Consider the following 25,703-nt stretch of genomic DNA (forward strand, 5'->3'; position numbering starts at 1 on the left):
CTCCCTGCGCCTGCGCAGTTGCGGGAGTCGCCGCTTTCCCGCCCGCTGCGGAGGCGCTGGGCGGTGGGTGAGGGGTCGGGATCGGGATCCGGATAGGGATCGGGATCGGGCCCCCATCCCCGTCTCGCCTTGGGGCCGGGGTCGCGGTGGGGTGCGTGGTTAAACCGGCAGCGCCGAGCACCCGCTGGGGAGCAGGGGCGGGTGGGTGCGCGGGAACCCTGAGGTGGGCGCGTCGGGCGGCAGCAGGGCCCTGGCGTGAGGAGGGGACCCTGTGAGGACGGGGCCTCTCGGGGTGGGGCCCGGCCTCCCCCGCCTTCCCCCGCCTCTCTCCGGCCGAAGTCGGCGCCGAGGCTGGGCGGCGTGGGGTAGGCCCGTGGGCCGGCAGGGACAGGGACGAGAGGGGTTCCGCAGCTCCTGGAGGTGGGCGGTGCGCCCCGTCGCTGCGCGGTTCCGGGCTACGCCGAAAATGTCAGGACGCTTACAGGGTTTTGCTTCTCAGTTAAAGGATGAAAGGTAGTAAGGAACCATTTTTTGTGAAATTCATAAAGTCTTCTGGGAACTCGGAGTATTTTTTTAAAGCTCTTGAGGTAAGTAGGTTTGAAAACCTTTCTCAGTGAGCTTGGTGAATTATCTAATTAAATGATTTCTCTGGTTGACTTAGATGTGGCTTATATGTATACATCTGGAATCTATTTCTGTAATAGAGATGTTTAGTGTTTAATAAAGTTTGTTGAACAAGAGCAATTTTGTTGAAATTACTTCTTGAACAAGAAGTAATTATCATTTCAAAACCTATTGAGTTTTTATTTAGTGAAGTGACATGTAGCTTGGAATGTCTGGATGGTGGTCACTCATCTAAGCACTTAGCAAACTTAGGAAGGACACTATGGATTGGTTTCCACCTTGAGAGGTTAGTGGGAGCTAAAGGCACTGTGTGGCAGGATCAGGTCCTAAAAATTTGTATGATGAACATTTAAGTCAGTATTGTGAAGACTTGGGGGAATGAGACGAACACCCATGACGTATTTTAGCCCTTTCTTCTGCCCATATACTCTTGCGTGGTAGCTTTGTTGTGAGTTGTTTCAAGTAGATGTACTGGTGTAGTTTCCACAGGATTGGCTCTTTGTGATTTGTTAATTAAATAAATGTTGTTGTATGCACTGTTTACCTGCAGTCTATAAAAGAATTTCAGTCAGAAGAACATCTCCAGATCCTTGAAGAAGAAACAGCGCTCAATATAAAAGAAAATGATAAATCACTCTACATTTGTGATCCTTTTAGAGGCATTGTTTTCAATCATCTCAAAAAGGTATGCTACCCATCAGCTTGCTTCTAGCTATATTCTCTCTTTTCTAGAAGCACTCGTGTCCATACTTACACTCTGTATGTTCCCTCTTTTTGCACTGAATATAGCAGTATTCGCAATAAAATCTTTAAAACTTCACTGCGTCCTGTATTTAGGGAAGAAGATGACTAGCAAAGTGTAAGGATTATTTTGAAGCGCGTGGAAAAATAAATAGTATGATCAGTTCTGATTCTGCTGGAGTCGCTAAGCTGGCTCTCACACTTTTTTACTTCCCGAGTAACATGATTTTGTTTGACCTGCAAGGAATTGTCCAGCAGACAAAGATAGGCTAGTTGGAATTCTCTGGCATGTTAGCTATAGCATCTGCTGCTTTTACTGAGGCCAGAAAACCTACAAGGATTGTACTGAAAATCTGCAGCTGAAAGTAAAAACAAAACTGTCAACTATCTGGAGATGTTAGAGGAGGAGGAGGACAGACCAAGGGCCCTGCCTTCCTCGGGATCTGGGGACAAGGAAAGCCCTCCTTATACCAGTGTACCTTCTGCTAATATTCTTTGGGGTTTTTTTTCTGTTATTTTATTGCAGCTTGGTTGTAGAATTGTTGGACCACAGGTAGTCCTGTACTGTATGCAGTCCCAGCGATGTGTCCCAAGAGCTGAGTATCCTGTGTACAATATGACCATGGCCGATGTAACAGTATCCTGTACCAGCCTTGAAAAAGATGTTAGGGTAATGCATTGTACAAAATGGATTGTTTAGCTGATTATCATTGACATTTGCTTCAGATGGCTCATTACTAAGGCAACAGTCATACTATAGATAAGACTAACTGTGTCTAGATATATCTAGTCTTTCTATAGCTTGTAGACTATGTATAGTTTTATGTAGAGAGTTGTATGGAGAAAGAGGGAGTCTTACAAGTATATGTAGTATATAAATCCGTATGTAGTGGTGTATCTATGCATGCGCATACATATATTACATAAGCGTATACATATATAATCATACAAGATTTCAGCTATATTAATATGGCAGCAAATGTATGTTTTAGGGATTTTTATTAACTCATTAGATGGATTGCTTATCTTGCTAGTTTGCGGCTATAATGCTACAGACAACATGCTCTATTTCTGTTTACTCAAAACTATATGGTAAAGATTTAATACTCAGTCAACTATGGTTTAAATAGTTTACCTTAGAAGTTTGCTATTTATTTATTCTGATATCTCTTTCTAATTTATACTACCTAAAATGTAACCATCTCTAAAATTTTACTCATACAGTATGATTGTAGTATTTTTATTAAGAGTATGTATTATGTTCAGCTTATCATAAATGCAAATAAAATGGAAATTATGTTTGATGTTTTTTATGGCTTCCATATATATCCATTTTGTATTTTTGAACAGTTTTTTAGGAGAAACCATGGACAATTGGAATCCATGATGTTGTTTTTTAAGGTGAACATGAGTGTGATGTAGGTTCTTTCTTTTTCTTGACAATTTTCTATAATTTTTTTCCCCACCCAGGAAGAAGTTCATAAATATGTGCAGATGATGGGTGGACGTGTGTACAGAGATCTCAATGTGTCAGTAACTCATCTTATAGCTGGAGAAGTTGGCAGCAAGAAATACTTAGTAGCTGCTTCTCTGAAAAAACCTATTTTGCTTCCCTCTTGGGTTAAGACACTGTGGGATAAATCTCAGCAAAGGTATAAAGAAACAAAACAAAACTGTTTTTGTTTTGGGGACTGGTAATTCTTATGGTGATACAGACTACTTTCTTTTTCTGGTTGATTTTACTTGGAAGAAAGAAATATTTTATTTCTTTTTTTTCTTTCTTTCATTCCTTTAGCATAATGAGATACACTGATGTTCACATGGAAGACTACGCTTGTCCTGTGTTCCTTGGCTGTATAATTTGTGTAACTGGCTTAAGTAGTTCAGACAGGAAAGAAGTCCAGCGCCTCACTGCTGAACATGGTGGGCAATATACAGGGCAGCTCAAGATGAATGAATGTACTCACCTCATAGTTCAAGAGCCAAAAGGTAGAACTTACAGAGTAAATATTATTTTCACTTCTTGAGTTGAAGTAGTGTAAATATGCATAAGCATAAGAGTTTGAACTGTCTCTGTGTCTGCTGCAGTATGCTCTTACTACTTCTGTTTAGGGAATCACTGTTGATGGGAAGAGTAACACAGGGCACCCTTACTTTGCTCTAAAGGCATGAGAAAGAGAACAAAAGAGGGAAAAAACCAGAGACCCAGATCGTATTTAAGGGAACAAAAAGGGAGAATCCTGGAGGGGATGGAGGAATAGAGAAAAACTAAGTTTTTTGGGAGAGCTGGGTAGGACTTAATTTATAATGCTGATTGAAATTGGATTGTGGACTAATGTTTTTTTAACTGATCTATTCTTTGTGCCTTCTGAACTGCCTAGTAATATAAAATGAAAGCTCCCTTTCTTTCCTCTCGGGAAGATGAAAGGATTGTAGTTTCATTGTGAGAAGAATGGGAAGGGTTTTCTTTTTTCCCCCCAATTTCCCTCCCTTTCCCTGTGGGGAAATATCCTGGGACTTTGTAAACTTTTTTTTTTCCCCTGGGCTTGAAAAGTTTAAAGCTTTTTTTTTTTTTTTTTTGCTTTAGTGCTCTGTCATACTGTACCTATGAGCTAGCCATCAATGAGATATTTTGCTCTAACTTTATTTAGAGAATAAAGATTAGATAAAGCTTATCAGAAGAGTCCAGAATAACACAACTTGCACGTTGAAATCAGTTATTTGAATTTTTTCAATTTTCTTAATGTCCAGCCATCTTTCAGTGATTACTGTTTGAAGCATTAGCCTTTTAGTAACTTGTGGTTTTTATTTTGTTTACTTTTGAAAGGTCAGAAGTATGAATGTGCCAAAAAATGGAATGTGCACTGTGTGTCTGTGCAGTGGTTTTCTGACAGCATTGAGAAAGGCTTCTGTCAGGATGAGACAATATATAAAATAGAAGCTGGATCAGAACCGAGTAATACACCCAGTACGTCAACACCTACAAATCATGCCAGCAAGTCCGATAGTAAGTAAGACTTTTTAAAATATATTAAAGTAGGAAACATTTGTAGTAGGGAGGAAGAACTGTTTCAGATTAGTAGGGTGCTGATTGCTTTTGCAACGCTGGTTTGACAGTTTGGGTTCTGATACTGCTTATGCTTAAAACACAACAGATTACTTTTATGCACATTGAATATTCCAACATGTGTAGACTTAAAACATGTGAATAATTGTTTAAAAAGTAAACTTGAATTAGGTGTATGATTGTCTGCTTAAGAATCAATGGTGTATATCTCCAAGTCCTAAAAATTTGTAGTTTAAAACAAGTGTCTGTTATGAATTTAATCTTATAGCAGTCTTAGGGGGAAAACAAATGCTGATTTCATTTTTTTTTAATTATTATTTTTTCTATTTTTTTTCTTCATAAATTTGTTTTTATGTACTCCATGCTATTAACAGAAGGAAAGTTAAAAGCATTTTGTAAACAAACATTGTAGCATGAAAGACACAGCTTTAAATGTGTCTTTCCAAACACCTGTTACTGACTACTACTTCAGGAAATGACTGAACAGGAGCACTGGGTTAGCACTACCAACAGAGCACTGGGAATTCAAGTGAGGTATTACGGAAACTGCATATAACTCTCTCAAATCACTGAGCTTCATGTTGATTTCTCTTACTACAGAGAGGCCTGTCTATTTTTAAGAGTATTTCTAATAGGTGGCCACAAAACCGGAATAAAAGCTTTGAAAACCGGTCTCATTGGCTGCTCATTGATGACATGCATTTGGGAATAAACAAAAGGTGCATAAGCACTCTTGCTAGTAAGACCATACTCAATTTCTGTGTAAATAAAACCCTTGGTTTAACCAAGGATATACTTACTTAGTATTTTTTATTCTTCAGACTTTACATTTCCTTCTAGCACAACAAAATCATATGTGACAGTTTTGTATTTTGTTTAGTGAAGCAGCAGAGAGAGATGAGCCAAACCTAATGTATCTTTTTAAATTTTAATTTTATTTAAAGATCATATCCTTTCGGACGTCAGCCACATTTCCAGTATCAATTTGAGTGGTGTTAATGAAACTGCATGTAGCTCTGCTATGAGCAGCAGACTGGATCCTGTTCCTGATGAGCTGGAAAACTTGGATATAAGTTCTTTTCAAGCCCCTGAAGATTTGTTAGATGGGTGTCGAGTATGTTTAACAATGTATACTTTGAAATGTTCAGTCTTAACCCTGTGGAAGCCACTAGGTTGAAGCACTGGCAATTGCTGCTTGAGTAAATTGTTGTTTCCATGGTCGGTAGCAAATGCCAGATTTATTTTGTGTCCACATGCTGTAGCTTGCGTGTGTGTCTACATATGTGTGTGTGTGTATAATTTTATTAAATATGTAGTATAAATATAAAATTACATATTTATATACGTACATATTTAAATACTATAGCAAATGGGTTCTAGAATTGGTGTGTGATTTTGGGTGGGGCTTTTTTTTTGTTGTACGACTTTGGCTGGGGGTTCATTCCATTAGTAAATATTGAAGTTTTGCTAGATTAATTTGCAAAGATAAATTAATCCAGTTCTAAACGCTTAACTTTTTTGGTGCTTCTCAGAAGCTGCACCACTAGTTTCTGTGTTCTACAGCAGTCAAAACAAATTATACCAAAAATAGCCTACTTTTTTTTTTTTTTTTTACTTTTTTTTGCTTTTTTTAAAAGCCTTTTTTGTTGCTCTGTTCTCTTTGTAGATCTATCTGTGTGGCTTCAGCGGCAGGAAGTTGGACAAGATGAGGCGGCTTATTAATTGCGGTGGTGGTGTTCGATTTAATCAACTTAATGAAGATGTTACCCATGTCATTTTGGGGGAAAATAATGATGAGCTGAAACACTTTTTGGACAAGACAGCTCACAGGTTGTGATAACTATATTGCTTAAGGTCTACTTCCACTTTGTTTTCTTTCTCCCACCACCTTATAAACAGGAAAACATGTATTGATTTGAAAATCCTAAATAGTTCTTGACTTAAATGAGAGGACTTACAGCTAGTATTCATAAGTACATCCTCGTGTGCTCTTCAATACTGTAGTTATTTGGGTAGCCATGAGTCACCTCAATGAATAGAAAAACAAGTATTCTTATTGGTGAAAAGAGGTGTTAACATGTATTTGTTAATATATTGAGGAGGAAGGATTTGGCAACCCAGCAGTGGCAGTTACAATTTACATTATAGAAAATAAGTATGAAATTCTCTCTTCTCAGAGTGAAAGAAAAAAAAAATCTTGAGGTTTGTAAAGTGTCCAAAGCTTGCTTAGTATTGGAGTAACAAACTTCAGGTGTATGTATATACTAGTATTTGCAGAGCAGGAAAGAAGAATCAACAGTTCTGAAACCTGCTGTAACTTGTTTGTATAACACTTTGTTTTATAGGCCTCATGTAGTGACAGCAAAATGGTTGCTGGAGTCATTTAGTAAAGGTTATCTACATCCAGTGGAGCAATATATCCCTTTAAACTACCAGCTGTTAGAGAACCCAATTTTGGAGCGACCTGGAATGAAGTCAATTCTTCCCAAAAATAACAGTCTCTTGAAGAAAGAAGCTGTGAACGTTATAAAGCACCAGAAAGCTGCTGAAGATGACTTCCTCTCTCTATATGTAAATAATGATTCTACATCAGGTACGTTCTAGGCTCAACATACCATAGAAAGTTTAACTGCTCATAATTAGCATTTGAGTTTTGCAGCATTTGCTTATTAAAAAGCTAGCCACATCTAGTATGTTAACTTCTATGTTGTGTTTTAGAAATCAAATTTAAACAGGCGTATACATACAGCAGTTTGTAAAACCTGTCTGAAAACAGCAGAATACTGTCATTTCTTCATGGAACTATTTTGAGTTGTCTTTGATGTGCTTGTCAAGCAATTATATGGTTGGTTGTTTTTTGGGGTTTTTTTTGGTTTTTTTTGGTTTTTTCCCTTTCAGATGAAGTTGAAAAACTAACATCCAGAACCTTCAATAATGTTACTCACTTGACTGTTCAAGGAGAGGATCAACCTTCTGTCTGTAATGGTTCTTTGGGAGAGTCTTCTGCAGTGGTTGAAGGAGGCTTATTTGTCAGAAAGAGATTTCTTCTTTTCGGTTTTGGTGAAGAGGACGAGTCCTGCATTGCAGATATTATAAAGGAGAACGCTGGGAAAATTCTGCCGCTGCAAAGCAGAACCATTGCAGACTATGCTGTGGTACCTTTATTGGGGTGCACAGTGAAGCCGACTGTTGGTGATGTTGTCACAAATACGTGGCTGGTAAGGGAGTTACACTTCCAGTTCCGCGAGTAAACAGGTATCTATATTAGAAATATGTCTTGTCAGAATGCAGAGTTATCGGTGGCTTAAATGTAAGTAAGATACTGAGAGACTAGCCTCGTTCCATCTGAAATGTACTAAATGAAAGCATGCTTTAAAGCCTCTGCAACTCTAAGGTATCTTTCATCTGTTGCACTTCATTTTCTACAGGCTTGTTAAATAGGACTTTGTTGTCATGACTCAGGCTTCTTATATGAGAATCTGGCAGCATTCTCTCTAAATAATGAATTGTAGAAGGAGCTAGTTGAAGAATAATAATGATTTCATCTGATATCTTTGTGCTTACTTTTTCTTGTTTCATGCTTTTTACAGCTTTTTAACTTGTGGCAGAAGAGCAAGTCAGCTTTATAGCTCAAAGTCAAAAAATATTAACTATATTTGCCAAGAGCGGGCACATGATGTAGACTAACTGCTGTTAGTATTTTTCAGTACTAGGTAACTCTAAGAAGTAAATCTATACAGACCCTCAGATCACACCTTGAACTACTTTAAGGGAGCCTCCAGGGTTGGAAGAGTAGTAACTGAAATGTTCTGAATAATGCCTCAGTATGTCAAACCTGACAAAATTAAAATGATCTAGAAAAGAATTTGTCTGATTCAATGGGGAATAATTTGTCTGAAATGTAATGATGGAAGCAGGTTTGCTTGTTGTTGAGTCCATAAATGCTATCATACAGTTGCCGAAATATTGTTCGGTTTGTTGCTGTTTGGCTTGATTTGCATTGTTATTTCTTTCACCTTCTTTAAGATAACATGTGTGGAACAGCAGCTCCTTTTAGATCCCCAGTCCAATCCACTTTTCACACCAGTCCCAGTAATGGAAGGAGTTACCCCTCTGGAAGATTGTGTTCTTTCTTTTAGCCAGTTCACTGGTGCAGAGAGAGACTCCCTGGTTTATCTGGCAGGACTGCTAGGAGCAAGGTATGTCTCCTGTCGCCATTTCTTCTTGTTCTTAGACAGCCAGTGTGATGAAATCCATTATGCATTTCATTTCTTCTTTTAGAATTAAAGCGCTATTGGATTCTATTAATTTACAAAACCTAGTGCTGAAGCAATGAGGTGTTGTATAGTTCTCTTATTTTCCTCTCCTTTAGAGAAATTTAGTCAGTATTCACACAGCCTAATTTCTACCGGAATACGCTCGGTCTCGTATTTCCCAGTGACTGAGTCTCAGTAACTTTTTACTCTGCTCTAGACCAGAGCAAAAAAAAAAGACAGTTTTTCAGATGTCAGGCCTTCTGAGTTGCTCTTCAGTTGTCCGGGAGTGGACCATTACTCCTTTTCTTCAGTACTATCTGGTTCAGCCTCATAACCAGTGATAGTGCACCATTTCTTAGGAGCTGGCATGGTGAATAATTTGCTCCCAATTCATCAGGATCTTTGAAAAACATTAAGAAAAACATGTTTAGTCATGAAGTGACAAAATTGTATAGCTTAGAGTATCATTTGATCTGATTTGTAGTCTGAACTAAATTCTTTGCTGGTGAGTTCTCAGTCCTGCCATCTTCTTGGAAGATTGGGTCCTTGATGATAAGAGAAAAACTGTAATAGAAAGAAAACTATTGTTCATTTGGAAATGATGCTTCTTGGCTCCAGAAAGGAATCCAGCCCATCCCATTAATCTTGCAGAAAAATGCTATGCCCAGTGTATGATTTGGAAACGGGATATGTGAGGACTTCTGGAGTATGAGAAATGTTATGTTTTCAATACTGATAGAAGCAAAACATTACTGTTTAACTTCCCCCCCTCCCCCTGCCCTTTACAGCCTAACCGACACCTACAAGCAAAAAGTGGATGGTCTTAGATAATTCTACCGGTTCTTATTCTGTTGCTTGAATACATTTTATAGTAGTATAAACATGCCGTAGATTAATTTTGTTTATGACTAAATGAATGTTTTATTAATCTAACTTTAGAGTCCAAGAATTCTTTGTGCGGAAAGCCAATGCAAAAAAGGGAATGTTTGCCAGTACCCATCTTGTAGTGAGAGAACCGGATGGTTCGAAGTATGAAGCTGCGAAGAAGTGGAATTTGCCGGCAGTCTCTGTAGCTTGGCTTTTGCAGTCTGCAAGGACAGGAAAGAGAGCAGATGAAAGCAAGTTCTTGGTTGAAAATGCAGAGGCTGAAGGTTGGTTATTAGCAAGTTAGGGAATATGATTGTGTCGTTGTACTGTTTGTTCGCGATAAAGAAGGCAGGTGTGATCAAAGTTATTTTTCCTAACACCTTTGAACTATTAGAGCTAAAGGATATTTTTTCAAGTATTTTTTCCATACTTTTTTTTTTCCTGTTGCGGAGTTGTGATTATAGAAATGATGCTCTGTGTTTGTGTGTTTGCTGCAAGTCTTTTGGAGCTAGTGGAGTCTTGTGGTTATCAGTTGGGAATCAAGCTCAGTGTCTCAGCTCTGACACATACGCTGCTCTAGATTGCATGGGAATTGATGATAGATCTAGCTTAGAACTTCATACTTGTTGGTCTGCAATGACATGATGCCCCTCTGTTCAGTCCTTCGTGCCTACTTCATCTTCTGCTGCCTCTGCTCCTTTTCCAGTTATTTCACACCTTTTATTTGGCAATATTTCTTCCATATTAAGATGCAGACCACAGTGATTTAATGTTAGCCAACCTGTTTTACCAGTCCCCTTGTGAATTAATTGTATGGGTCACTAAGTCAGAGGACAAAAGGTATGTTGTTGGCATAGGCATATCTTATCTGTATGTTACATTTTTAAAGAAAAGAAGTGGGGGGGGCAGGGGAAATGAGCAGTAAAATGTGAAGGCAATTCTTGTACTAATCTTTTTGAGCTATAAAGATAATGACTCATGCTTATCTAGAAGCATTTATGATGGATAAGCTTTAAGGGCTTATTCCTGGCTAAATCTTGGTCCTATTAATCCAAAGGCATAAGGGTCTGGAAGCGTACACAGTGACCTAAAGAGGTGTGATTCAGAGTCATGAATATGAAAGGAATTTTACGTTGCATGGAAAGTAAGGAGCCAGGGAGGAGGAATTACCTTTAAAGTTGAAAAGGAAGGATTTGTTGTGTATTGCATCTTTTTCTTGGATTTGTATTTTGATAGTTGTATGACATGTGAGCTGTACAGGTATGTGTGGAACTGCAAACAGTGTGAGTAGGCCAGGGGTTGCTCACTCTTTTTCAAATGCTTAGGGTCAAACTCTGTACCAGTGTAATTCAAACTAAGTAGTTAACTGGTAGACACTTAAGATACTGGCTTTTAAAATATAATCGTCAGTTTAGATCATTTATTGGGGGGATATGAATTATTTTTTTAGGGAAAGGAAGGTCAGATGAACTTTCAGTTGTTGTCTAAATAAAAGTGTATGCAAGATCTGTGTTCAAAAGAAAAATAGATTGCTTGCTTATGTTTTCTTTGTTTCTTTTAAAGATAAGGAGAGTTCTATTACTCAGCTTAGCAAGACACCAGCAACTGTTAAATCTCCTGATTCGGAACAACCTACTTACCTCCTTGAAGCTGGAAAAAAAACAGCTGTGACCCCTCTTGATATCAACAGGTTCCAGAGTAAAGCTTTCCAAGCTGTGATCTCTCATCATATTGGGAAGAAGACAACCCCTCTTGCACAAGGGGGGCTGCCACAGAAAGAACCGTCTTTACATCTTGATACACCATCAAAATTTCTTTCCAAAGACAAGTTATTCAAGCCTTCTTTTGATGTAAAGGTGATCATCCTTGCAAATTTTTTAGTCTGTAGAGCCAGTAGGGTTAAAGATGCGCATAAACTTAAATACAGTACAGAAACCTGTGCTTACCCCTTTTTATGCTGTTAACATACAGACTTTCCATTTTGAATAATGCCAGGAAAAGTAGCCTTGTTTATTTATATATATTTCTAGTTAATGACCTGTGAACTATATTTATTGACTAGTAGATGCTATAAAAGCTTATTGCATCATATGCTCATGTGTTCTACAGCTCACACAGTACACGGTCTGTGTTCTTTACATCTAAAGACTGAGAAACATGTACTACAAAACCAGAAGAATCTAGTGTTCTCTTTAGTTAGTTCTGCTTCATGAAGAGAAGGCTCTGGGGAGACCTTATAGCGGCCCTCCAGTACTTAAAGGGGGCCCACAGGAAAGATGGGGAGGGACTCTTTATCAAGGAATGTAGTGATAGGACAAGGGGTAATGGTTTTAGACTGGAAGAGGGTAGGTTTAGATTGGATATTAGGAAGAAATTCTTCACTGTGAGGGTGGTGAGACACTGGAACAGGTTGCCCAGAGAAGTTGTGGATGCCCCATCCCTGGAAGTGTTCAAGGCCGGGTTGGATGGGGCTTTGAGCAACCTGATCTAGTGGAAGGTGTCCCTGACCATGGCAGGGGGGTTGGAACTAGATGATCTTTAAGGTCCCTTCCAACCCAAACCATTCTGTGATTCTGTGGTGATTCTGTTTACTCAATTGGTACTCTGCTTTTTCAAATCTAATAGTTCATCACTCTGGTAATTTTCAAAAGCAAGATATTCTAGACCAAAATTTCTCTTTTTTAAAAGAAGAGGGCAGCAGGAAACTTGGTGATTTAAAGGTGCAGATAGAATCACATACTCATATGCAACTCTTGTGGGGGAAGGTATTAGTAAATTAAAGTAGTTGGTTGGGATTAGGAATACCTGTGTTTGGCCACTGGGTTTTCCACTGAGGGTAGTTTTCATTGATGGCAGTGAAAAGAGACATTAATAATTTATCTTCTTCCTGTTTTGCTTATGCAGACTCTAAGATCGGGGTTGTCTTGTACTGCTTTTGTGTAGTGGTACTACAGTTGCACTTGCTAGCTGCTACTGTAGTACACCATCCTGGTTTAGGAGTGTGAAATCTTACTACAGACTATACTTGGGAAACTTACACTTGAGTGAGAATTTTGTAATGCGTTCGTAAAAGTCAGTCAGTTGCTTCTTTTTTGGTAGGATGCTCTGGCAGCTTTGGAAACTCCTGTGGGTCCTGATCAAAAAACCAGGAAACTGAGCACACCTCTCTCTGAAGTCATCGGCAGAAACTTGAAATTGGCACTGGCGAACAGCACAAGGCATACAGTAGCTCTTACTGCCAGCCCTCAGTTGACCACTGCACAGCCAGAAGTGGTAGGAAATTTTGGGTTTGAGTTTCTGAAGCATAGGCTTAATTAAGAAAATGCCATATCTTTGTGATTTAAGTTACAAAGGAGTTTGTGAGTTGTGCTTTGTGATCTATTTGAGTAGAAATCCATTACGATTATGCATTCTTCAATGACAGTTAAAGGAAGGTGAGACAGAAGAGTTTCCTTCTGGAAGGCAAAGAATTTTAAAACCTTTTTCTACTGTCTGTACTACTATCTTGAATATTAAGCAGTTGCTAAGTAACATGGCATATAAATATGTACCAATTTAGACTTTGTAGTATTGGGATGAGAGGATTTCATCACACTTAAGAAATTCCCAGGCTCCAGATGAGCAGAATTAAATGTTTTGTATTGGACTAAAGTTAGGAGTTCTTTTTTAATGTCTGTCGTCTTTTCTTATCTTCCTCTGTAAGGTGCTGTTCTTCTGCTTACTAGGAGGCACAAGATGTGATCAGTTGCTTACCCCCTTATAAAGACACATTATGTTATCCTTTCTTGTAGTCATCTTGCCTCTTCAGTCTAATCTACCCTAGTGAGAGAAAACAGAAAAAGATGTAGGAGGAAAGGGAGCATTTGTGTATCGCGTGCCATGTTAGTACACTGGTACTGTAGAGAAGGGGCGAGAAAGTTTAATGGCCTTCAGCAAAGGAAGGCTGTCACTTCTTATTTTGCAGCTCCTTATTCTTACTTTTTTTCACTCCAGTACAGTGAAATACTTCTGTGGCATCAGGTTTGATAATTCCCTAATTTCAGTGTTCAGGAAGTGCTCGGTCTGTGATGGAAGGAGCAGAATATGTTCCAGGGAGACTGGCTGAGAGTGAATCTTTTGTCTTTGGATTTCTAGTACATGGAATGATAATAGTGCTGGGTTTTGCCCATGGAGTTTGGGAGTAGCTAAAATAGAGAAAATATGTTTATCTTGGTTGTGTTGTTATTGCGTAATTTACTACATGCTACACTAAATATTAAAGTACTTTTGTTATTGATAAAGAAACCTTCCAAACATGACCCCTATTTTTTCCCTGCTGCTTGAACAGGAAGAAGAGCCCAAGCCTCTAGCTGATGTTGTTATATGTGTTAGTAAAAAACTTAGTAAGAAGCAAAGTGAACTGAATGCAGTAGCAGCTTCTCTTGGGGCAGACTACAGGTATCAACTGATACAAACAACTTCTGAGCTTCTGCATTAATGTGACATCTAATAAATATAAGCCTTGGCATGCTAATATGCTTATCTATATGGCCTTTTGCTATAGCTAAACATTAGATTTCACCACCTTAAACAATTTCTATTGCAAAATAAGGCCATCCACTTCTAATGCAAAATAAGGCCATCTTCATCCCCCTACCCCCCCACCTCCCCAGTCTCTGTGTTCTTCATAAGTCTGTCTTGGAAAGACTGTCCTGAAGTCTTCTTGAATTGCAGAAAAATGTTTTTTTCTTTTTCTTCTCTTCTTTTTTGAAGAAAACTATGAAACATTTTTAACTTTTGGGTAGTTTGAAATTTGCTTTATATTTTAGATTTTCAGTCTGATCTGAATTTGTGTGTGTGTTTTTCTCCCTGGCTCAAAACTAATTATTTTACAGATTGTAAGCATGGCTAAGTTAGTGTGCTAAGTTAGTGTGCTAAGTTAGTAAGGCTTAGGAAAAATAGGTTGTCACAAAGAGAAACCACAAGCTAACCTTTGTGATTTAAGACAGAATTCTGCTCCCACTAAATCTGATGTATATATTTTGTTACTGACTTCTATGATAAGTGTTATCATTCACAGTGAGGATGAGGAAGTTGCCCTCATGTTTGGTAGTAGCTTAGAAATGCTGAAGATACTTGCATTAGATAGCAAATACTAGTTTTTACCAGTTTAAACGTTAGAATCCTGCATTTTGTTTGTTTTGAGCTTTAAGGATCAGTATTTCACTTGCAGCTCAAATATGTCAACAAAAGAAAAAGCGCTCTCATCCTGGGTGACCGGTTCTTTTCAGAATCTGATTTTAAACTCCACTTACTTAAATAAAAACAAAACAGAAAAACTAAAGCAAAACTCTTCCTCTTCCATATGTTTATCAGATTTAGTTTTGTTTACTTTAGGAATGCTTTCAAAAAACACTGAAATCGTTCTATCCTTAAACTGAATGCTGTCTTCTTTGGTGAAGAAATTGTTTGTTTAGGCATAACAAAATGGGCAAAACAATATTTTAACATGAATAAGGGATAGAACAATTTCTGGGATGGGTTTCTAATACTTTTTGATAGGAAATGATATCTTCAAGTTTTATTTCCTTTTCTTTTCTAGATGGTGCTTTGATGAAACAGTAACACACTTCATCTACAAGGGAGGACAAAATGACAATAATAAGGAGTACAAATCCGTTAAAGAACGGGGTATACATATTGTTTCAGAACACTGGCTTTTAGAGGTATGGAGCTCGCTTTGTTCCCTTATTAAAAGTGAAGGGAAATGGAGGTTTAAAACCAGTTATGTGGCAGTTGATTTTCTGTTTGAATTTATATTGAACATATATAGGAACTGATGTTTTGCATCCTGCTTTGCATTTATAAATTGAGCGATCAGTTTTCACTGATGTACTTTTACGTTGTTCTCCGTGAGGAGAAAAGAAATTCTCTTCCGTTGAACATTTCTGCTACGTTTCCCAGAATGAGAGCCATGTTTTTTTTCTTGTATAAAGTACTTCTTTCAGTGGTGTTCTTATACTTTTCCTATGTTTAGATGTGGAATTTCTCTTTTATCTCAATCAGTTTCTCATCTTTCTTATGTTAACTGATGTTATTACAGAGTGCCCAAGAGTATAAACGGCTTCCTGAGTCTCTCTTTCCTCACACTTACAATCCCAAAATGAGCCTGGACATCAGTGCAGTGCAAGATGTCAGGCTCTCCTCCAGTAAACTTCCATCAACTGCAAAACCAGTAGAGGAAAATGAGGTATAATGTATGATATGAATTTATGTTCTATGAAGCAATTTGGATTCAGTTAACTTAATTGTTATATTAACATATACTAATAAAAAACATTGGTGCTTATTCAGTGATGCCCTGAATCAGGTTTAGCTAGTAATAGGCTAGCTCCCTAATAGTAGCTATCACAGGTGTTCCTTATGGTTTTTCTGCATTTGTAATGCTCCTCTTCTAGGGTGATGGAGGGAAACAGAGGCATTTCAGTATCAGAAGTGCTTTCCAAATTTGAAATTACGTAGGTCCAGTCTTTGCCTTCTTTTGTAGGTAACGAGATCCAAGGTGTGAACTTGCCTTAGTAGACATTTAGGCTGCAGAATAGGTGCTGTCATTGATGCTGCTGTTCACTGTTTTACTGTCATTGTGATAGCAGAAAGGTTAGATTTACTCTAAGGCAAGATTAATAATCTTCAGAATTTATACAAGTGTTGAACATGGGTAAAAAGCAAAAAATTTTGGTGTTTGAGAATTCTACTTATCTTCGTTGGTTTTAGATTATTCCAGTGGATGAAGATGATGCTGAAGATGATGTAACTACTGATCAGATAAAGGAAATAGTCACTACAGGGGAAGAACAAATTGTAACAAGTGAATCCAAAGGAGGTGAATGTAAATCACTGTTTTCAAAATAGTTGTGGAACATCAAACTATCAGTATAAGCCTTTTATCATTTCAGGTGCTGAATGTACTTGGCTGGTATAGAAATTAGTACCTAAAGCTTCCAGATCTTAATCTAATTTCTATACCAGCCAAGTACAGCTAGCCCTTATTGTTGCTGGATGTGAGGGAAGGGATTTGCTGTCTGTTGTAAAGACTGACAGCCCATAAGAAAATCATGATCATCCGTTGCAAATTACTTAATTGCTGTTTCTTTGTTTTTAAAACACTGAAGTTTGTCTTTAACATGACAAACCACTGTTTTAGAGTATAGCTTTTTTGTTATGTAAATAAATGTGTTATGGGAGAATTGTAGATATGAGTTAGATCATGCAAGCAAATTTAGAAGTGAGCCAAATGGAGATTTCTACTTGTGTCTAGGTGACTCAGGGCATACGTAGTTTTCCTAGATACTTTTCCCCTGATATCTTTCCCCTTCTTAATGAATTGGTTTTGTCCCGATGCGGGGAGGGAGGGGAGCGGGGCAGGGGGGAAGTTGACTGGAATGTCAGGTTTTTTTCACTTGTTACAATATAACAGTCTTGATCTTCTGAGTTTTCTTTCTTTTAAGTTTTAACCCAAGCACTAGAAATGAGGGAGAACTTTCAAAGGCAGCTGCAGGAGATCATGTCTGCCACATCACTAGTGAAACCACAAGGGCAAAGAGGTTCCCTTTCAAGGAACAGTTTTGATGGTTCTCCAACCACTCCTGATAGCACACGGTCTGTGCGAAATGGCCGCAGTAGGGTCTTGGAAGCTCTAAGGTATTGATTTGTGTTTTAAAGTATCTTATTTTGTCCTCCCTGTGCATACTTAGACAGTTATTGAAACATTAATAGGTCTCCACGGTTTTCAGATGTATTGTCTTTCTCTACTGATGTACTTAAGTTGCTTCTCTTGCAATTCAGAATCTTTAACTGGACATGCTAGATAAAGTCAGAATGAATATTATCTTAATCCATAGTGGGTATCTTTTGTTTTTCAATAAATCGTAGAATAGTATGATTTGTTTTTTAATTTTGAATTGAATTATGCCAACTGATTTATTTTCTTTCTCTTCAGATTAGTTAGTGTTCTTATAGGTTTTGAAGAAACCATTGCTGCAGTATTTTAGTACATAGGTCATATACAAGTAGTAGGTATTCCTGCAAAGCACCTCTGTAAATGTTTCTCCTCTTTTCTTTTTCTTTTCTCTCTAAACAGAGAATAGGATTTGAGGTCTAACAATGCTGAGCTACAGTGGGAAAATAATGGAAACCTTGCAAAATTATTCCTTTAGCTTGGTGTTTATTTGCAATTAATAGGTTCAGTAAAGAGTAGAGTACACTGGTTTTTGGAATGATTTATCAATATGACACATAATAAAACATCTCCTACTGATATTTTGGTTGCCTTTTTTAAGCCATGCTGACACTTAGGCCCACAAAGACAGGCTGCCAGAGATGCTTTTATACTGAAATTTTCCCCTTTCCTAGCCATGCTTTCTAATAATGAGTTAGTTAACACATTGCCTTCTAGTATGGTAGTCTTCTGTAAAACAAATGAATGTTTAAGGTATCTGTGCTTTTTTCCTTAGGCAATCCCGTCAGGCACTCACAGATATAAATACAGAGCCATCCCAGAGTGAGCAGATCATCTGGGATGATCCTACTGCGAGGGAGGAGAGAGCAAGACTTGTCAGCAACTTTCAGTGGCCTAACAGTCCTTCCCAGTACACTGAGCACGGTCAGAGTAACGTCTATAAGAACATGGATGAGTCTGCCTTCAAAGGATCTTTAGCTGATGCAGAGATTGCTGGTATAGGTAAAATCAGAAATACAATATCCTTGTTCTTTGGTACAGCATCCATTTGATCCTTGGGACTTTTAAAATACAGTAGTGTTTGAATTCTCCTTTTTAAAAAAAAAAAAAAAGTGAGCATTGTTGGCATTTCTTGAATGCCAAAAATGCAATTTTACATCTTTGAGCTCCATTATGTGTTGCTGTTTTTTAAAGAGAAGCTTTCCTATCCATTTGCCATTTGTGGTCAAATACCAAGGCAGCACCTGTCTTAAAAATAATCTGCATCAACTTTAGGAAATCTTCCAAATTTTTATTTGGAACCACAGCTGGCTTGCAGGTAACAATACAGGTAGGTATAGTGGAATTCAAATGGAAATATCAGTAGCAGAATCTTTTTAATTATAGTGGAAATACTCATAGGTGAAGAATGGAGATACAGCAAGAAGATACCCATGAGCCTGAAAAACAGATGTGTCAGAGCTGCTGATGGACATACTTAGGTCAGGATTCAGTGAAGATATTGTATTTATCTTCCTTGTTCTTTTTGAAGTCTTTAGTCTACTGCTAAGGAAGCAACATACGTATGTTTTTTTTCATCTGTTTTTGCTTTCTTCCCCTTGCTGCCTCCTGAGAGACAGCAGAATCCTGTATTTCTCTCTCCCAGCTGCCTCCCTCCTGCCCCCCAACTCCTTCCCTCAATCTCCTTACAGAGTTTCTGCTTGTGGCAACAGTCTTCCTGAAAACTGACCCTGTCGTAGAGGAGGTTGAAGAAAATTAGCTAAAAGCATTCAATTGATTTTTCATTCAACTGAATCAGTGTGGTTTAGCCAAAGAAATTAGGCCATTTGAGGTTTTTCTTTCTTTCAAAACATCCAGGCACATGAGTCTGCAATTTCGCAATTGGTGGTTTGTGGTATAGGGAAGAGCATCTTTAAGAAAGGCAATGGTGAAATGTACCTGCGCATGTTGTAGCAGCAGTTGTGTTTTGTCCTTTTAGATGTACTTTTTTTTTTAACTTTATCCATAATTACATTCAGCCAAAGACAAGTCATGCAAAAATGCTTTACTTTCACAGCTGTTCCTGAGGCTGGGGATGGAGATTTGATTGGAGGTCTAAAAAATCCTGTATGTAGAGATCCTGAAACACCGATTAAAGATCACTTGATCCCCACTCCGCAGGCCCCCAGCATTGCTTTCCCGCTAGCTAACCCTCCTGTGGCACCACAGCCCAAAGAAAAGGTTTGTCATATGAAGAAATGTTTAAGATGATTTGTGTTCTGAGAGATGTAGTGACACTTCGGAAACCTTTGAACTTGACGGTAAATATAAAATAGGTGAATATCTGCATTTAAAATCTTGAAGTGGATTACTTTTGCGCAGTTCTATTTCTTTTTCCTCCTTCGAGATTTTGAACAAATAATGTTTGTTCAAATAAATAAAGCTTGTTTGTTCAGACAAATAAAGCTTTTTGTCCTGTTAGTTCCTACTGGAATGCTGAGGTAGGGTTTGGAGTGGAGAGTTACTATGTGTATTACTTGGAACTCGTCCAGCCACGTTGGGATGATGGAAAAAAGTTTAGACTTTCATTTCCTTGGTGGTATCTGGAATTTACGTTTAGGTACAAACTGAAAATTATTTTTCTGCCAAAAACCTGGTTTAAAGTTCTGCATTGTTACAGTGAACTTGGAAGGGGCTAGGAAAATGAGCTTAGCCTCTTGCCCACAGTGTATCACTTGATGCTCAAACTTTCATCAGCTGTGTGTCTTCAGAGGCATAACATGTCATGTTAGTAAATAGGCTGTGGTGGAAATGCATAGAGGCCCTCGAAGTTATAGAAAGTCTGAATGAATGAGGCGGCGTGATAGATAGATGATGATTTCTTCATGTGATAACTTGGCATTAGTGGGTATGAATGAAGGATTAGTTTTTATGACAGATTGGTTCAGTTGTGCCCTGAAGAAAGGGGGAACCAAGAGGATGTTAAGCAGGAGCCTGTTGATTTGATAAGATCCAAGCTTTTGTCAAGTGATTGACAGGTTTGGTTCTGCTTTTCCTGGCTAAAAGAAAAGTTAATATAAAAATAACCCAGAATGTTTGGCAGAGAAATAGTCAGCTGTCAACCTAATCTTTCTTGTCATATTTTCAAAATCTGTTACTGTATTTCCAGGCTGTTACAGAAGATGAGAAGGCTGATGAAGAACCAGAAAAACACCGTAAATTTCAGCTGTCTTCTCTTAATCCTCAAGAAAGATTTGATTACTGCCATCTGATTGAGGAATTAGGTACCAGATATTTGTAAAATGCAAAGAATAGTGTGTGTCTGTAAGCTGGTCAGCTGTGGCTCACTGGGGAAAAGAAAGGGCTTCTGTTAATGACTTACCAGATTTGAGGTCTCAAATTTATGGCTTTCTGTGCTTGTGAGCGATTCTTTGAATATATTATTATTATGTGAGTGATCAGCTTTGCCATAAAACAGCAATGGTTTTGTCTTCTGGCAGTTTCTTTTAGCTGTCTCCACAACGGCCTCATTCTTTACTGTTGGGAGTGCCCAGGACTGCTGTCCTCTGGTATCTCTCATTCCTGTCTGTGTTACAGTGGCACTTTATTTTTATCAGAGCCACTCTTTCCTGTATGCTCCTCCTTTCTTGTCAGCTTCTGCCCGTGTCACTTCAGTGATGAAATTTTCAATGTAAACTTGAGTTAAGTATATTTTTATCCGAATTCAAATAATTCTCGCTTTGAGTTGATCCTTTCTGTGGTACAGCATGACTCTTAAATATTTTGAATCAAATTCATTCCTCACTTCCAAGGTGGAATAGTACTTGAGAAACAGTGCTTTGATCCAAGTTGCACCCACATTGTTGTGGGACATCCTCTTCGAAATGAAAAATTCTTGGCTTCGATGGCAGCTGGAAAGTGGGTGCTTCATCGTTCCTACCTGGAGGCATGTAGAGGAGCTGGCTGCTTTGTTCAGGCATGTGACCTTATTATTGAGAAATGAGTATGTTGCACCTTTTCTCATTTCTTTTTATTTTGCACTGCTAGGAAAGGACTTAACCTCTCAAAATCAATTAGCAGTTTGGAGTGCCCGAGCCTTGGGAGTTTTAGATCCAAAGTCTGAGAAATTTTTGGCAAACTTATCTGAAAACTAGTCCTGAACCAAACTCCTGGTATAGGACAAATAAAATACCTATATTTTTATAGTTAGTTCTGAAAATTGAAGCTTGAGTACCTTTTGGTAAATTCTCATTGGTATCAGCTAAAGTTATGTGGATCTTGTTACACCAGGAATTAAATCCTGATCCTTTCAATAAATGAACATAATAGTTTTAAGAGATCCAATTCTGTAGCCATGTACACAAACATTTTTGAACACTCTCTCTTCCAACTCCTCACCTCCCTAACCATTATTTCATACTTCTCCTGGGTCTAGCAGTTCTTTTACATTGACCAGGCTAACTTTAAAATAATGCCTGTAGACTGGTTCATATCTTCATGTATCAAAACCAACTTTCATTGGTTCATTGTTTTGGAAGACACTGCAGAAATGTAGAGTCGATGGTGTCCAGAGTAGTGAGTTGCTTTGCCCTGTTGTTGAATTCCATTGCAAGAGGAATCTGGTTGTCCGCAATGTGACTTGATGTTGGAGAAAACATGAGTTGATGTAGATATATATGTGCAATTAAGAGCCATATCTCTAATTTTAACTGCAGCTGTTTTGGCCAGATAAAATCAATATATAAAGCTAGAGTGAGTTGGGATTTGTTCTGGGTTTTTTTGTTTTTTTTCATTTTGGTATGGGTTTTGTATTTATTTTTCTGCCGGTAAAGTTGGCAGGACTGCTTTGTAATTCAAGCTTATGATTGTTCTAGGAAGAAGATTATGAGTGGGGAAGTAATTCCATACTTAATGTTTTGCCTGGAATCAATGTAAACCAGAAGAAACTAGCACTCGCAGCCATGAGGTGGAGGAAAAAAATTCATAAAGGGAGGCAAGAAACTGGTATTGTTGAGGTATGGTATTGTTGAGATACTTAGATACTCATGTAAGTTGTACAGTGTGGGCAGACAGGACAGGGATTGTCATCAAGAAACTCAGAAACTTAACTGATAGGGAAAGGTAATCTGCCTTGTTATTAAGAACAAAATGGCTTGGCTGGATATATTCTAGTTAAGTAATTTTATTTTAAAAAAACTTCTAGTGCTGGCATATTAAAAGTCTTAATCTCCTCCTGAACCATTGTTCATTTTTTGCAAAGCTGGAATGTGGCTACTTACGTATGTAAATGTCCCTTGGCCATGAAGATGATGTTTACACTTTCAGATTCCTGACTGGGAAGCTAACCTAACTGGGCTTTACTAGGAAAACACAACTGGTGCTGGCAGTAACAGTTACAAATCCTGTGCTGTGCCATATAGGTGAATACAGCTCTCTGGACAGCATTTTTATAGCTCTAGCAGTGAGCATACTGTTGTGCTTCAAACATGGCACAAGTTTGCACCTTTCCTAAAGCACCTTCCGTGATTTTTACGGTGCAAGTTCCATAGTCTTTCAGTGAAATTTTTGAACGTGGGAATTGGGTTCCCCAAAGCCTTTTAACTCCTCTCTCAGATCAGGCATTGCAGTTGAGTATTCCTTGAAAAGTAGAAATACTGCTGCTGTTTCAGTCGCATCAGGATAAATCTTCACTTGCATGTATTTCACAACAGCCTTTTTAAATGAATGCTTGTAACAAATCCTCTGTACCCCTTGCCTACTTGGAAACCAGACTGAGTGCTTGTAGGAGGCAACCAGTTGGCCCTAGGTGCTGTTACTGTAACTGCATAGATCATGTGCATGGGGTAGGGGGGATATGTTGTTTCCAAGTAACTGTCTTAAGATGTGTTTCTGTAGATGAGTGTCTGGTGTTCTGGAAAAAATACTTACTGCCAAGAGTCTTTTCATAGATTGGTTTGCCCATCTTGCTATGTGGGTGAAAGGGCTTGGTGGCAAGCTGCCTGACTCTATGGTATTGGCCCAGTAGTTACATGTTGTGTGGGGTTTTTTCTGCCATTTACACTTAAAGACAAAACTAGGTGACAGCGAATCTTCATCTAATGGATATTCATGAAAGGGGCAAATTATAGATCCATTAAGTCTTTGTACTTTTTTAGTACCGATGTACTTTTGACTAAATTGAGTCTTTTATCTAGGGAGCTTTCAGTGGCTGGAAAGTGATCCTGAACGTTGACCAAACCAAGGAAGCAGGATTCAGGCGCCTTCTTCAGTCAGGAGGAGCAAAAGTATGTAGTTTTTTGAAAAAATAATTAAATACACATATGTTTCTATTAATTTTTTTTTCTTTCTGTTAAACTCTGCGCTGGGCATTTTCCATGCGAGCAAAACATCTTAACCAACAAAATTGCTTACACACAGGATAGCTGAGACATGGTTGAAGGGTAGGAGGAAAAAGCTATGTCATCTTCGTTTTGCATGTGGTCAGGCAGGGCAGCTTGTCTGAGGTCACACAAGTCAGTAGTGCTGGTGCGAACTGAAGACAGGAATTTCTGTGCCCCGCTCTGATGAGAAGGATCATCCTTCTTGAAGGGTATGCGATGGTACAGAATGCAGCTGTAAATGGTATTTTATTTCTCATTGGTTTGCTAGTTAATTTGATGAGTGAAATTATAGGTCATGAACTGCATTTGTCTTGGGGAAGAAACACAAAAATAAACTTGTTTTTTTTCTGTTGTGTTTTAATCTGCAGGTGTTTTCTGGTCATTCTGTGTCTCTCTTTAAAGAAGCAACTCATCTCTTTGCTGACTTCAGTAAGCTGAAGCCGGATGACACCAGGGTTAACATAGCAGAGGCGGCAGCCCAAGGAGTGAACTGCCTGAAACCGGAGTACATTGCTGACTACCTCATCCAGGTGTGCATGCCCGAGGGCGCTCTCGGGGGTGCTCTTCAACTACCCCACCCGCGCCTCCAACAACCCCAGCCACCTGAAGCCTCTGAAACGGACTGCTGCTCTAGCAGTCATGTGCCTCCTTTGCCAGGAATTGTGGCCACAAGTGCCTATGCTGAGTATTTCGATCCGTGGCCTCAAATTTTAATTGCTGTAACATGACTTGTTCTAGTGCTGGCAGGGTAGAGAGCTTGCAAAACGTATTAAAAATGTTGGTGTGCAGTGTTCATTATGTTATTTTCAGTTTTAGAAAACTAATGAGCTGTTTCTTCTCAGAAGCTTCTTGAGCTAAACAAAGGCTTGAGCTAAACCACTTCTTTCTTCCTCTGTTGAAGGACCCACCTCCCCCAATGGAGTCTTACTGCCTGCCGGAAGCTGAGTCTTACCTTCAGAATAACACAGAACTTGGAACTGGAGTATCCCAGAAAAGAAAAGCGCTGGGAGAAATGAGCAGAGTCAAGCGATCTAGAATACACTGAGCAAATTCCATGTTTTTAATTTGTACGTTTTTAAATTCATATTTATATTTTTTCATTCTCACCACAAAAATTAAAAGCTTTGAGTTCCACTTCTAATTTGTCCTGAGATTAAAATAACTTTACAGTAATACTCATAGGAAAGATTGCTTTGCTTACCAGTAGCATCTAAAAATGTAGCAAGAACTCATCCAAAAAATACTTTGTTTCTAAAATGTCCTAACTATCCCACTAATGATTTTGTTCAGGGACACCATTGTATAATAATAGTAAAGAAATACTTTGAGAGATGCTTATCACATCCTTTATCTGTGTGTTGTGGGGAAAATACCAATTGATGAGAATTCTGTTGCATTTCCCACTCAGTAATGGACTGTGGTTTTACATGAATTTTTCCTCTTTTGGTGTTTTCTATTGGAGGGGAAAAAGGAAATGGGAGAAAAAGAACTGGCTTGTAAAGTTTTGTACTAATAGAGGGTGTAATAAATTATTTCTATAAATAGAGGCACTGTTGAGGTACTGCTGTTCTGAGTGCTAATGAATCTGTTCAGCAAACATAGAACCAACTGTTTGACAAGAGTGAAGTTTGTCTGACCATGCTCCCTGTTTCAATCTGCAACAGGAACCAGAGGCAGAACAAAGATGTTAGTTTCCAGCAGCTGGAAATGTTCTTAGTCAGACAACCACAATATTTGACAAACTGACCTTTTAGTAACTATGGGGTCTGGGTCTCTATTTATTGAACTTCTTACTGTATGTGAGTTGCACTGTGTTAGTGTGGGTAAAAGTGTTTGTGCTTATGAAATCTGAAGAGCTGTATTTAAGCAGCTAGAATTGCTGCAGCCTGTTTGAACAGAGAAGCACGACATCCAGTTGCACAGGACTTGTCTGGGGAAATATATGTAACATCTTTAAAGTCTCTTTAATTTACCTCTATTGTTTTGAAGGGGGGTATATTCTACTTTTATTTTCTAGCCGCTGAATACTCTTTCATAGAAAGTCTTTGCATCAGTATCAGTTGCAAATAGAA

The 25,703-nt window shown here is 38.4% G+C and overlaps 1 protein-coding gene across 2 annotated transcripts; it reads left to right on the forward strand.

The window, feature by feature from the left end:
• Positions 1-19: 19 nt before the first annotated feature.
• TOPBP1 (DNA topoisomerase II binding protein 1) lies at positions 20-25,175 on the forward strand. Of its 2 annotated transcripts, XM_076331046.1 has the most exons (28): positions 20-63; positions 500-587; positions 1,175-1,309; positions 1,892-2,035; positions 2,836-3,017; positions 3,161-3,354; positions 4,193-4,372; positions 5,377-5,546; positions 6,099-6,262; positions 6,778-7,025; positions 7,331-7,650; positions 8,459-8,631; positions 9,628-9,839; positions 11,119-11,411; positions 12,655-12,828; positions 13,883-13,992; positions 15,137-15,260; positions 15,638-15,784; positions 16,309-16,417; positions 17,043-17,235; positions 18,048-18,274; positions 19,329-19,492; positions 20,421-20,535; positions 21,064-21,227; positions 22,126-22,266; positions 23,446-23,535; positions 24,000-24,161; positions 24,533-25,175. In XM_076331046.1, the coding sequence occupies exons 2-28, from the start codon at positions 507-509 to the stop codon at positions 24,674-24,676; spliced, it is 4,560 nt and encodes a 1,519-aa protein (XP_076187161.1). In that variant the 5' UTR covers positions 20-63; positions 500-506; the 3' UTR covers positions 24,677-25,175. The 2 variants fall into 2 exon arrangements, with proteins under 2 accessions (XP_076187161.1, XP_076187160.1); XM_076331045.1 differs by lacking the exons at positions 1,892-2,035; positions 22,126-22,266; positions 23,446-23,535; positions 24,000-24,161; positions 24,533-25,175 and having other exon boundaries at positions 21,064-21,362.
• The last annotated feature ends 528 nt before the right edge of the window (positions 25,176-25,703 follow it).

Source organism: Aptenodytes patagonicus, chromosome 2 (genome assembly GCF_965638725.1).
Source record: "Aptenodytes patagonicus chromosome 2, bAptPat1.pri.cur, whole genome shotgun sequence".
Lineage (NCBI taxonomy): Eukaryota > Metazoa > Chordata > Aves > Sphenisciformes > Spheniscidae > Aptenodytes > Aptenodytes patagonicus.

Bases quoted from the DNA above. Each gene is read 5' to 3' on its own strand.
- TOPBP1 (XM_076331046.1), top strand. From the start codon at position 507: ATGAAAGGTAGTAAGGAACCATTTTTTGTGAAATTCATAAAGTCTTCT. The intron at 588-1,174 runs GTAAGTAGGTTT...GTTTACCTGCAG, and splicing joins ATTTTTTTAAAGCTCTTGAG to TCTATAAAAGAATTTCAGTC. The intron at 13,993-15,136 runs GTATCAACTGAT...TTTCTTTTCTAG, and splicing joins TCTCTTGGGGCAGACTACAG to ATGGTGCTTTGATGAAACAG.